The sequence below is a fragment of the Corvus cornix genome, chromosome 2 (assembly GCF_000738735.6).
Source record: "Corvus cornix cornix isolate S_Up_H32 chromosome 2, ASM73873v5, whole genome shotgun sequence".
Classification (NCBI taxonomy): domain Eukaryota; kingdom Metazoa; phylum Chordata; class Aves; order Passeriformes; family Corvidae; genus Corvus; species Corvus cornix.
The window spans coordinates 153,888,039-153,900,744 of NC_046333.1; the positions used below are offsets into that span (position 1 = coordinate 153,888,039).

At 51.1% G+C, this 12,706-nt stretch overlaps 1 protein-coding gene across 1 annotated transcript in view; it reads right to left on the reverse strand.

Moving 5' to 3' along the window:
• ARHGAP39 (Rho GTPase activating protein 39) overlaps positions 1–12,002 on the reverse strand; it is a 104,050-nt gene extending 92,048 nt beyond the window's left edge. The window contains exon 1 of the mRNA XM_039548812.1: positions 11,936–12,002. Within this exon, the coding sequence (XP_039404746.1) occupies positions 11,936–11,946 (11 nt within the window). The 5' untranslated portion in view covers positions 11,947–12,002. The remainder of the gene's footprint in view (positions 1–11,935) is intronic.
• Between the last annotated feature and the right edge of the window lie 704 nt (positions 12,003–12,706).

Sequence of the window (12,706 nt, forward strand, 5' to 3'; positions counted from 1 at the left end):
GAGAGACACGTGAGGACCCTTCCCATCCTTTTCCTCATCTTAAGGATGCATGTGGAGCTGCCCTGCCAGCTCCAGGACAACAGGAATGCTTGGGAGAAGAAGACAAGGAGAGATCCCACATCCTTTGTCATTCCTGTTTCTGGGTCCTGCCACGCTTGGATTTTTAACTGGAGTTCTTCTCATCTCCTGCATCAAACAGATCCTGCCTCAAATGGATTCTGCGTTAAGGCCTCGTTATGGTTCCCAGCCAAAAATATTCCTGAGTCTCTCTGTGCCAAGGCTGGACAGCCCTTTCCAGGAGGAATTTTCCCAAAATCCAACCTAAACCTCCCCTGGCACAGCTTGAGTTTCCTCTCGTCCTGTCCCTTGTTCCTTGGGAGCAGATCCCAACCCCCACCTGGCTCCAACGTCCCATCAGCATCTTCCCAAATGTTTTCCTTGTGCCCAAGTTCTACTTGGAATTTCTCCAAGTGTCGAGCTCCTGCTACAGCCACACTTTTTGTCCTTTTTTTCCCCCCATTCTCCTGCCCTCCCACCCCCATCCCTCTCGCTCCCAATCCTTCAGTACCTCGCAGGGAAAAGATGGGATAAAAAACATTTCCAGGCAAATTTTGTCGAAAATACAAAGGTTCATTCATGGAGAAGGATCCCAAAAAAATCTGTCTCTCTTCTGGGGTATCCTCAGATCATCTCCGTGAGATCACAATCTGCCTGTTCCCTTCTCCCTCAGATGTTCAGGATAAACAACAAAACCTCTCCTAATACTGAGCTTTACCTTGGAATTCTCGGATCTGTGAAGGAGCTGAAGCGCGAGGTACAAGATCCTCAAATCATGGAATGTTTTTTTTTGGTGATTTGACCCTTGCTCCAAGGTTTCTCCTGCTCCTGCTCCAGCAATTCCTGCTGTAAATTTTCCTGATAAAAAAAGGGATTTTTACACATTTATCTGACTACAGAAAATATTTCCCACTACTCCAGAAGCTCCATATGAGACTCTTCCTTACAAAACTTGTCTGGTCCAATTCCCACAATTTCAGGCAAATCTCCACGGCACCAATCCATAAACTCATTTATTCCTGCCCTTCCTACCAAAATACCTCGAAGGCTTCCCTAATTCCACAACTTTCCAGGAACAACAGTTCCTAAAAGACCCACAGAGGCAACACCAAATCTCCCTTTATTCCCTGGGATTTAAGTTTGGCTGGAATATTTTTACATTCTCCATAAACAGGGATTTAGGAACTCGGCAGCCGCTTGGGAACTGAAGCGCTGCCCATGTTTTCCTCACAACCATTCCAAACTTCCCTGTTTTTTCCTGAGCCTGCACTTCATTCCTGATCACAATCAAAGAGCCTCCACGTCCCTCTCCGTGCACGCAACTTCCACGTGTAGCCCAGAGCATCCTCGGCCTCCTTCACATCCAGTTTTCTTCTCCCGAGTTTCTGTCCCTTTGGATTAATTCCACAGTTATTGGTTTCCCCCCCGCCATGTTTCAGCTCTGAGGTTGGAGCCGGGTGAGGGTCGGGATTTTCTCCCAAGGGAATAAAGGACAGGATAAGAGGAAGTGGCCTCAAGTGGCATCAGGAGAGGTTTAAGTGGGATGTTTTTGGGATAATTCCTCCTGGAAAGAGCTGTCCAGTCTGGGCACAGGGATGAAGTCACATTCCTGGAGGGATCCAAAATCCTTGTGGATTATGGCACCATGGTCAGCACATTGAAAGTGCTGGGGCTCAATCTTAAAGCTCCTTTCCAACCTAAACAATTCCATGATTTTTACCTACATAGGTCCCAAGTGATTTATTCCTCATTCACCTCTGATTTTTCCCTTTCCAATCCCTGTTTTTTGACAGAGTTTTCCAGGTTTTTGTAGCCCCCTTGGACATTTGTGCCTTTCTCTTCCTGCTCTAAATCCTGCTTGAGTCAAAATTCCATGGAGCTTTAAGTTCTTACTAAGCTGAAACCATTTAAGCTCACAAAATCGTGGAATGGGTTGGGTTGGAAGGGATTGGATTAAAGACCATCCAGTTTCAACCACCTTCCACCATCCCAGGTTGCTCTAAGCCTCACCCAACCTGGCCTTGAACACTTCCAGGGATGGGGCAGCCACAGATTCTCTGGGAATTCCATTCCAGGCCCTCAAAGGGAAGAATTTCTTCCCAATATCCCATCTAACCAGTGGGAAGCCATTCCCTGTGTCCTGTCCCTCCATCCCTTGTCCCAAGACCCTCTCCAGCTCTCCTGGAGCCCCTTTAGGCCCTGGAAGAGGCTCCAAGATCTCCTCGGAGCATCCCTGAAGGTTAAATCATTTCTACCACCCAGGAAAATCTGACATGAATCAGGAAAAGAGGAATGAAATCCTTGGATCAGGGAATGTGGGTGGAGGGAGATCCATGAGTCACCGATAACCTTTAATCACTTCCATGGGCAGATTTGTCTCCTCTGCAATTCCCTTTTCCAAGTTCTCCGGAACAAAACCAAACCTGTTCATGGCACGAAAATATCCAGGCTCAGTTTTCCAAACTTAGGTGTTCTCCACGTTCCATTTGAGGGAAAGGGAACAAAGAATGGAATTAGAATTCCCGGCTTTGCAGTGGGATTTGACACACGGAGGGACAAGTCTTAAACTCAGCTTATTTATCCCTAAAGCTCCATTTTCACCAGGATGAGCCCTCCCCAGCTGCTCCTGGTGTTCCAGACCTTTCCCCAAATCCATTCCCATCCCTGGACACGCTCCAGCCCCTCCACATCCTTCTTGTCATGAAGGGCCCAAAATTGATCCTGGGATTTGAGGTCTCTCAGCACAGTTGGGAATGTCACTTCCATGATCCTCCTGGCCACACAAGCCACGTATTCCCACAAAATTATCCCCACAAAAGGCCCCTTTTTTCCATAGTTAAAAGCCTTAAGGAAAGACATTTGCACACGGCAGGAGTATCCCGATTTTTCTATTATCCCTACTTGCCAAAAGGACGGGCACCTCAGAATTCCAAAGGCCACAGACCCCTCCGTGGGCTGATAAGACACTTAATAAACTGATAAGGCACTTAATGAGCTGATAAGGCACCGTCACTGAGGCAATGCCTGAGGAACACATGGAATGAGGCAAACACAACCTGTGGCTTAGAAGTCTGGATCGGGATTTTCCTACATGGAAAAGCATCGGGAAATGGAGGGTTCTGCTGCCAAACCTGCTCCTCCTGCACATCCAGCTTGGCTTTTCCCAAGGGTTTGTGTTAATCTCCTGATTGGAGCTTCCCAAAAGACACTTTGGGGGACTCTGGAGATGATAAATTAAGACCTGTTTTCCTCGCTGTGTTATTCCATGTGCTATTCCCATGGGTTTTCCCACAAAAATCTTTCCCAACCTTGTTCTGTGCTCCAAGCATTACGATGAGGGTGGTGGGGGGCTGGAATGGAATTCCCAGAAAAGCTGTGGCTGCCCCATCCCTGGAAGTGTCCAAGGCCAGCTTGGATGGGGATTGGAGCACCCTGGGATAGTTGGAGGTGTCCCTGCCCATGGAATTATTTTTAAGGTCCCTTTCCAGCCCAACCCATTCTTTGATCTTATTCCCACTGCCATCCCAATAAAAATCCCCTTCCATGCCCCTGACAGGCGAGGAAAAAAAGGGGAATTGTTCAGGTGAGCTGGAGTGTGACAGAACAGGAATTATTCCAGACTCACTTATCAGGGTTTGGAGTTCTGAGCACAGGATTTCCCTCAATTAAACAAACTCAGGAATTCCTTGTTAAAACAGAAAATTCCCAGACAGAAAATGTGTTTTCTGGATCACTGTGGGGGTTTTTTTTGGGAGCAGCACCTACTTCCAAACAGAAAATCCCCAGCACGGAACCGCCACGCTCCGATATGGACTCCTCAAGGTGACATTCTGGAGATGTCGGAGAGGCAGGAGAAGAAGGGGGAAAAGAAAAAGGCTCCTAAAAGGATGGATTCGTTTGGAATTTTCCCCTTCCTGGCAGCTCTGACAGATCCGACGGCATCTCCTGGAAATGGCACGCAAGGTGGGAATAGGGAAGGGAATGGTCTCTGCTCCTTGGGAGAGGCAGAGGGTGCAATGAAAATCAATTTAATGTGGAATTAATGGAAAATAAAGAGGTTTTTCCATGTTTTTGTTGCCCAACTGCCCCATTTAATCCAACCACACTTAATTAGGGACACACCAATCCTGAGGGAAGCCGCTCCCATCCTGGCACCATCCCCACAGGAGTCAGCAACCCAAGACTTCCACCCCAGCAGGATTCCTGAACCATTTGGACTGAATTTAAGGAAGGAATTTATTACAGTGAGGGTGGTGAGGGGCTGGAATGGAATTCCCAGAGAACTCTGTGGCTGCTGGAAGTGTCCAAGGCCTGGCTGGATGGGGCTTGGAGCAACCTGGGATAGGGCAAGGTGTCCCTGCCCATGGCAGGGGTTAGAACGAGATGATCTTTAATCCAATCCCTTCCAACCCATTCCATGACTCTGTGATTAAGAACAATTCCTGCTCCGTGGACGATTCTGAGTCCAGCAGCCTCACCCAACAACCTCCAACCCAAATCCCAGTATTTTTTCTGGGAAGTGGAAGAAAATCCCCTCCCACCTCACCCAGAGCCCGCTGATGCACTCAGAGCTCCATGAGCACAAATCCCTCGATTCCTCTCCTTTCAAAAGGAATTCTTCTGTCTGGTGGGGTATTTTTTCCCTTTCTCCTAATTATTCCCAAATATTCCCAACCACATTAAATCTTGCCGAGACTGTTCTGTTGTTCTTTTTTTTTCAAGCAGCCCAACTGGGAAAGGGCTCCATGGAATTCCTCCTTTCCCTGTCTTTGAGGGGCCATGGATCCATGGATGCACTCGTCGGGTTAAAGGGAGTAAAGAAGCTTAGGAAGCGTCCAGCAATCCAACTCCAGGTCCATCAATGGATCCAGAAAGCCCTTAAGAGGCAGCTTAATTACCAAAAAAACTGAGGATACATCCATGCATCCACCAAACCCTTGTGTCTGTGCTTGGGCAGCTCCCGATGTGTCCTTGAATGTACGGAATTTAAAAACGGACACCAAAAAGATCAAAAATGACCCTGGATTATAGAAAAGAAGGAAGATGGGCTCTTCAAGGAGCAGCATTTTCCCTTCCGAGCCCACCTGGAACTCAGAATCCAGGGACAGCTTTATTTGGAGCTTTTGAAAGGATTTAGAGTCCAAAGAGGTCCCAGAAAAAAGGTGGAAAAAGGTTTTGGAAGAAGGCATAGAATGACAGGATAAGGGCAGGGTTAGGTGGGATATTGGGAAGAAATTCCTCTCTGGGAGGGTGGTGAGGGGCTGGAATGGAATTCCCAGAGAAGCTGCGGCTGCCCCATCCCTGGAAGTGTCCCAGACCAGGTTGGAGCAGCCTGGGATAGTGGAAATTATCCCTTCCCATGGCAAGGGGGTGGAATTGGATGATCTTTACATCTCCTCCCAACCCAAACCCTTCCACGATTCTGTGATTTGAGCGGTCCCAACATCCCAGACTGGCATTGAGTTGAAATTCCAAAGCAACCGAAATTCCCACGTTATTCCAAGGCACTTCACTGCCCACCCTCCTCTTCCAGACAAGAAACCGCCCCGCTTCCATCCCATAAAGGATTGCACTTTTCCATGCTTTTCCATGACCTCTCCCAGCCGGGTGTGAAGCGCATGAGGAAGATCAATTAAAAAACCATAATTCCGTAGCGGTGCTTCCCAAAGTAACATTTTTTTGACGGCTTCCCGAACACGCGGCCCTGTTGGAAGTCATTTCCATTCCGGCACAGAGGGCACGGAGCAGAGAGGGAAGATCAATAAAAATGCAACGAGGCAGACAGGGAAATGTCAGCATCTCGGGAAGAGGCGGCCCAGAATCCGCCCGAACCCGGCTCGGGCGCAAATGAATCGGGCACACGGGTTTTCCGTAGGAAAAACACCATAAGGGAGGAACCGTGCTTCAATCCAGGGATTTTTCCATGCTTTTTGGTGGTGAAGAATAAAGGGACAGCGTGGGCAAAGGCAGTCATGGCCAAAGGAGCTGAAATCCTGGGAAAATGGGAACAGGGTTGGGGGTGTTTAACCTGGAGAAGGGAAGGATCCAAGGAGACCTTGGAGACGTCTCCAGTGCCTAGAGGGGCTCCAGGAGAGCTGGAGAGGGACTGGGAACAAGGGATGGAGGGACAGGACACAGGGAATGGCTTCCCACTGCCAGAGGGCAGGGTTAGATGGGATATTGGGAAGGAATTCTGCCCTGGGAGGGTGGTGAGGGGTTGGAATGAAATTCCCAGAGAATCTGTAACTGCCCCATCCCTGGAAGTGTTCAAGGCCAGGTTGGAGCACCCTGGGATAGTGGGAGGTGTCCCTGCCCATGGAATGGGATGACCCTCAAAGGCCCCTTCCCACCCAAACCATTCCATGATTCTCTAATCCTCCCTCTCTGCCACATCCAAGCCCAGAGATCACCAATCCCCTTCTCCCTCTTCTCCAGTTCCTCCAGCGCTTACAACTAATGAGGAAACTCTGCTGTCACCCACAATTCCAAAAGCTCTGCTTCAACCCAGAACCCAAACTTCCAACCCCCATTCCAGCCAGGAACAAAACCTCCCAGGATCCTGCTGTCCGTGAAATCCAACAAGCAGAACCTTCTCCCTCTGAGAGTCCATTTCAGGCCTCATTTGCTCCAAGTTTTACGAGACCTTCCTCAACAATCAGAATTTTCCATGTCTTTCCCTGTGGGAACAGTGATTCCTGGTCTTGGAACGACACCACTGGGTCACTCCACTGCCTCTTCCCACCTCCTTCCCATTTATTGTTGGGAAAGACTCGACAAAAATTGGAAATAAGATTTATTTTCCTCTTGGGAATGTGGGGATGGGGATATCCAGCTTCCCGAAAGTCAGAGCGACACTTTCAGCTCCCTAAAACTGGGATTGGCGGATTTATTTCCTAAAAATCAGGATGCTGGAGCTGGATGTGGGAATGTTTTTAAAAGGCAAGAGCAGGAGGAGGGAAATAAATCCAATCCCTGGAGCTGTGAAGCTCAAGAAAAGAGAGAGGGATGAAGAATTTGAGACAGGAGGCACCTCCCATTGGAACAGCACAATGTGATTCTTTCAGGAGGGGATTTGGGGATCCCTGGGAACAATTTCAGGGATAACGACAAATTCCCAAGGGCACTGGGAGGTCTGGAGTGCTCCACTTCTTCCTCTCAGCACCTGGAGCACATTTATCCCTCAAACACTTCTTGGCAGCTGGAATTAAAAATAGCCAGCCTGGATAAGTTGGAAAGTGGGGGGGAAAAAAAAATTCCAGCCGGAATGTTTATTTTTGGGAAGAGCCAGAGGAGGAAGAGGAAAGGTCGGGGTTCAATGCGTTATTTAGAGCATGTAAGGAAATAATCACTGGAGCAAAAATGCAGGAGGGAGAGGATGGAGGAAGAGCAGGGAAACGATAATTTAAAGGATTTTTTTGAAGGAAGAGGTCACTGGAAAACTCTTGGAATCGTCTCAACCAAATCTTAGTCCTCAAAACTAAATTCCCACAGATACTTAATCACCTGGAGCAAACATTCCCAATAAAAACTCCATAAAACAGCAACAGCAGCCACAGCACAGCCCAAAACCCCCAGATTCGATGATTTGGGATCCCTCCCCTAAATCCAGGCCCCTTCACAGCTCTGTTCCAGCATCAGGGAATGCGTGGTTTTATGGGATTTGACATCAATTTGACCCTGGAATCTGCCTGAATTCCCAGCTGTATTTTGTGGTTTGGATTTGGGGTTTTTTAAAGGTTGCTGGGTTATTATTTGGTTGGGTTTTCATGGTGTCTGTTCCCAAATTCCCAAAGGTGAGACTCCAAAATTCATCATTTTTCAGGAAAGGGACGACGGCACCGCAAGGCTCTCCCGGGAATGGTTTGAGGAGTTTCCCAAACCAGCTTTAAACCAAGATTATCCCATGGGATGCAATGTCCCATATCTGGATTACTGTTTACGTGGAAAATTATCCAGAAAAACTTGCCCTGGATCTTCCTAAATGTGGACTGAGGTGTCAGACTGATCCAGGAGAAATCAGTGACCTGGATAAGGAAAAGCCACGAGACATTCCTGGGATTTAGGGGATTGAGGAAGCTGCTCCCGTTCACTACCTAAAGCAATTCCTCTGTGGAATTTTGGAGGGAATTTGTGTCCACCAGCACTATCAAGATTCCAACCCCCCAGGAATTTTCCAGGAGAAACCCCCCTGCAGTGGCAGGAACCGAAGGCCTGGAACTTTGGGATCAAGGCCTAAGTAGGTCACCTTCAAATCCAGGTTTTGATTTTCTGGGAAATGGAGGGAAAAAAATGCTTTAAAGGAGCACAAAGTCGAGGGAATCCCATCCCTGAAGCTTTACCCGAGAAGACCAGGATTATCCATAGGGAGGACCTATGGGATGCCTCAGGGATTCTCCAACTTTCCACTAAAGAAGGTGGTCCACAGGACAAGATTTTCATGGAATGGATTCCACACATTCCCAGGAGGTGTGATGTCCAACCAACCAGACACACACACATGACATTCCTGTATTTTTCAGAAGCCTGGAATTCCATGAAATACCTTTTTAAAAACGATTTCGGATGATCCAGTGATATAAATGACTGGAAATCCTAAAAAGCTTGGACAATCCATAAAAACCACTTTGGGGTTGCATCCAGGGTAAAAAGTGGCTCCTTGTCATTGCGGCAGCAATGAATAAAATCCCAAAAAACCAGGATAAAACTGTGAACTGGCCCATTTTCATGGATATCAGGAAAATCCACCATGAAACACGACCTGACTCAGGATTTGGAAAACCTTCAGGAGTCTCCCTTTCCTTCCAAACTTTTAGGGTTGGAGTCCATGACTTTAAGGGTCTTTTTCCAGCCTAAACGATTCCCTAAATCCCTGACCTCTCTTTGCTCCCATCACCCCAGCAGCCAATCTCATGGCACAGCGGGACATTCCCAAAAATCCCTTTGAACCCATCTCCAGCCCCTCTGGAAAAGAGCAGCCTGAAGACATCTGGCTCACAGACAGCCCGGACCCTGGATTCTCTGGATTTGCAGCAGGAAAAATCCAGGAACCACAGATTCGGGTGGGAAAAGCAAAGACTTCCCTGGAAAACAAGGCCCTCCCCACAGGCCTTTCTTCCCAAAGGGAAGCACTGAAATGCTCTTTCCCAAGGGGATTAATGTTGGGATTATCCTGAAAATCCATCCCTGGTTCCGGTGGGATGAGTTGTGCCACCCTCAGCAACTGGAAATTCCAATTTTTGGAGTTAAATTCATGCAAGTTTAGGCTTTTAGGCCTAAAAGTGCTCCCAGTCAGCGATCCCAAGATCCCACACTCCAACTCCAGGCCAGGTTGGAAGGGGCTTAGAAAAACCCGGGATAGTGGAAGGTGCCCCTTCCCATGGCAGAGGTGGATTTAAGGATTAGGTGGGATTTAAGGCCTCTTCCAACCCAAACCATTCCAGGATTCTATAATTCAGGATATTCCATGGAAGCCCCACGTGCTTCCCTTTGGAGGAAGGGGAAGGCCGCTGGATGCCTTGAGCTCTCCCTCCTCCACCCATCCCGAGGGAGGGGGAGGGAATACAACCCATATTCCCCCCCAAATCCACATGGAATAACACTCGGAGAACTCCAAGAGCCAACACAAAATCGCACAAATAATCCGAGACCCCACAGTCCTGGGCTAATCCACATCCACAACCAAATCCCGCCGCTCTCCCTTTTCCCAAAACCATCGGTTTTCCACTCCAGCAGCACCAAACCCAGCTCCTCACGTTTGCAATCCCGCTGGTTTTGGGATCAAGGAACATCCATCTGGGAAAAGACATTCCATGGAGGAAGGAGCCCAACCAACCTTCATCCCTGGATGGACACGGAGGCACCGAGGGAAGCATCACATCCCAATTCCAGCCCTGTCTGAGCCACCTGCTGCTCGCAGATCCCCAACAGCTCCCTCCAAACATCCCGAATCCATCCATTTTCTATGGAAAACGTGTTGGTTTTTTTTTTTTCCCCCTTAATCCCACCCAGCTGCGTGTGCCAGGTGAGGCTCCGGAGCCCCAGAGCAGCTGCGGATTTCTCCGTAGAGGTCACTCAAGAGGTTGATTAAAGTGGGAATAAATAACAGGATAAAGAAATAACTCGATAAATTACTCAATAAATAATGAAATAAATAAATGAGGGAAGAAATAAACGAGCACGCAAATAAATAAGGAAATAAATAAATAACTCCACAACCATCCTGCAGTTTTCGCAGCCGGAGGGAAACGCAAGGAATGGGGGAAACGGCGCAGGGAAGAGGGGGGAAAAAAATCCCGAACCAGCGGCTCCATCGTCCGTGGGAAAGAAACAAATCCCAAACAACTCTCCCCTTCCACCTTTCCAAAACCGGTGCATTCGGTCCTCCAGATCCCCGCCCCAAATTCCGGCGCTGCGCATCCCGCTGCAGCCAGCCCCCCCCCCCCCCCCCCATCCCACCCGGCTCCATCCCTGCCCGCTCCCCTTCCCGGCGCATCCCTGCATCCACACCCACTCCCACGCCCCCCCCCCCCCCCCGCCCGCCGGGAGCTGCCCCCCCTCGCCCTGCCACACCTTACACCTCCATGAAAACACCTCCTGCATCCCATGGGATCCATCCCGGGCTTCACCGATCCCTCCCCACCCCCCCCCAATCCCGAGCGGGGAGCGGGATGAGGTTGGATCCAGCCCTTCCATAACCTCTTCAAGGAGGAGGGTGGGATTCAACCCTCCCCCCCCCCCCACCCCCCATCCTGCAGAGGGTGGGATCCAGCCCTTCCAAACCCCTTCCATGGGGATTGGGATGGGATCCAGCACCACCATACCCCCTCCATGGGAAGCAGGGTGGGATTTAACCCCTCCAGAGGGAGCAGGATGGGATCCAGCACCTCCATAAAACCCCTCAAGGAGAACACGGTGGTATCCCTGATCCTAAGGAGCAGGGTGGGATCCAGCCTCTCCATAGGGAAAACAGTGGGATCCAGCCCCTCCATAAGGAACAGGGTGGGATCCAGCCTCTTCAAACCCCCTCCATGGGAAGCAGGGCGGGATTCGACCCCTCCATAGGGAGCAGGATGGGATCCAGCTCCTCCATAAAACCCCCTGTGGGGAACAGGGTGGGATCCAGCCCCTCCATAGGGAGCAGGATGGGATCCAGCCCTTCCAAATCCCTCTCAGGAGGGGCAGGGTGGGATCCAGCCCCTCCGTAACCCTCCCCACGAGGAACAGGGCGGGATCCAGCCCCTCCAGGGGTAACCAGGTGGGATCCAGCCCCTCCATAACCCCTTCCAAAGGGAGCAGGGTGGGATCCAGACCCCCCTCCCCACCACGGGAAACACGGTGGGATCCAGACCCTCCACTGGGAGCAGGATGGGATCCAATTCCCCTCCTTTCCCAATTCTCCCCGAAATCCAGGGTGGGGTTGAGCTCCATCCCCTTTTTCCATCCCCTTCCTGCAGCCACAAGGAACCAGGTGGGCGCATCCAGCCCCCCCCTCCATGCACCAAAATCTGGGAGGGGGGTTTGGAATTCTCCAGGCAAACCAACACCTGGATGCAGCGCAGGTGGGGATGCCCCCCCCAACCTCCAAAATCAAGGTGGAGACCCCAATACGGAGCCAGAGGAGGAAGGAACCCCCCCTCTCCAAAAAGGCGTTGAGACTCCCGCAAAGTGATGACGGGGGGGGGGGAAGACCCCCCCAAGGGCACCTCGAAGAGGTGGGGGCATCCCCATAAGCGCCATACGGAGAGGAAGGGGATACAAGAAAGGGTCCCTAAAGGGGGCTTGGGGGGGCTTGGAACAGGAGGTGAAGCTCCCCCCACCCAGCCCACCCACCCCCCCCTCCCCAAATCCCCCCCTTCCCCGCCGCGATGCCGCTTCTCACCTCTCCGCCATGATCCCCGGCGGCTCTACCGCTCGCCGCCGCCGGCCCCGGCCCCGGTTCGGGCTCCCATGGCCCCCCCGTGACCGACCCCGAGCCCCCCCCCGGCCCCTCCTCGCTCCGTGCCCGCCGCGGCCGCTCCCGGCGCGCTCTGAGCGCGGCGGCCCCGCCGCGTCCCCGTCACCAGCGACAACGGCGGCGCGGCCAATGGGGGCCGAGCTGGGGCGTGGCCACGGCGGAGACACGCCCCCTCCTGCGGCAAAACCACGCCCTTATTCAAATGAGGGGCGGGGAGAGCCCCCCGCGGGGGATGATGGGAGGGCTGGGAGGGTGGTTTGGGTGGGATGCGCGTGCGCTCTGGGAAATACGGTAGCGCGGCGCATGTGCGTGGGGGGAGGTGTGGCGTGCATTGCGCGTGCGCACTGGGAATTACGGTGCTGTGGTGTGCGCGTCGGTAAATACGGTAGTGGGGTGTGTGACGCGCACTAGCAATTACGGTAATTGTGTGATTGTGCGTGCGCATTTGGAGGTAAGGTAGTTGCGTGGCGTGATGCGCACCAGCAATTACGGTAGTTACGTGATGAGAGCTTGGAAATACGGTAGTTGTGTTGGATGCCCATTAGGAAATATGGTAGTTGTGTTGGGATGCGCTTTTGGAAATACGGTAGCTGCGGCGCGCAAGCGCATTTGGGATTACGGTACTTGTGCGCATGAGCATTTGGAAACAGCGTAGATCTGGTGTTAGTGCAGTTGGAAATACGGGAGTTGCGGAGC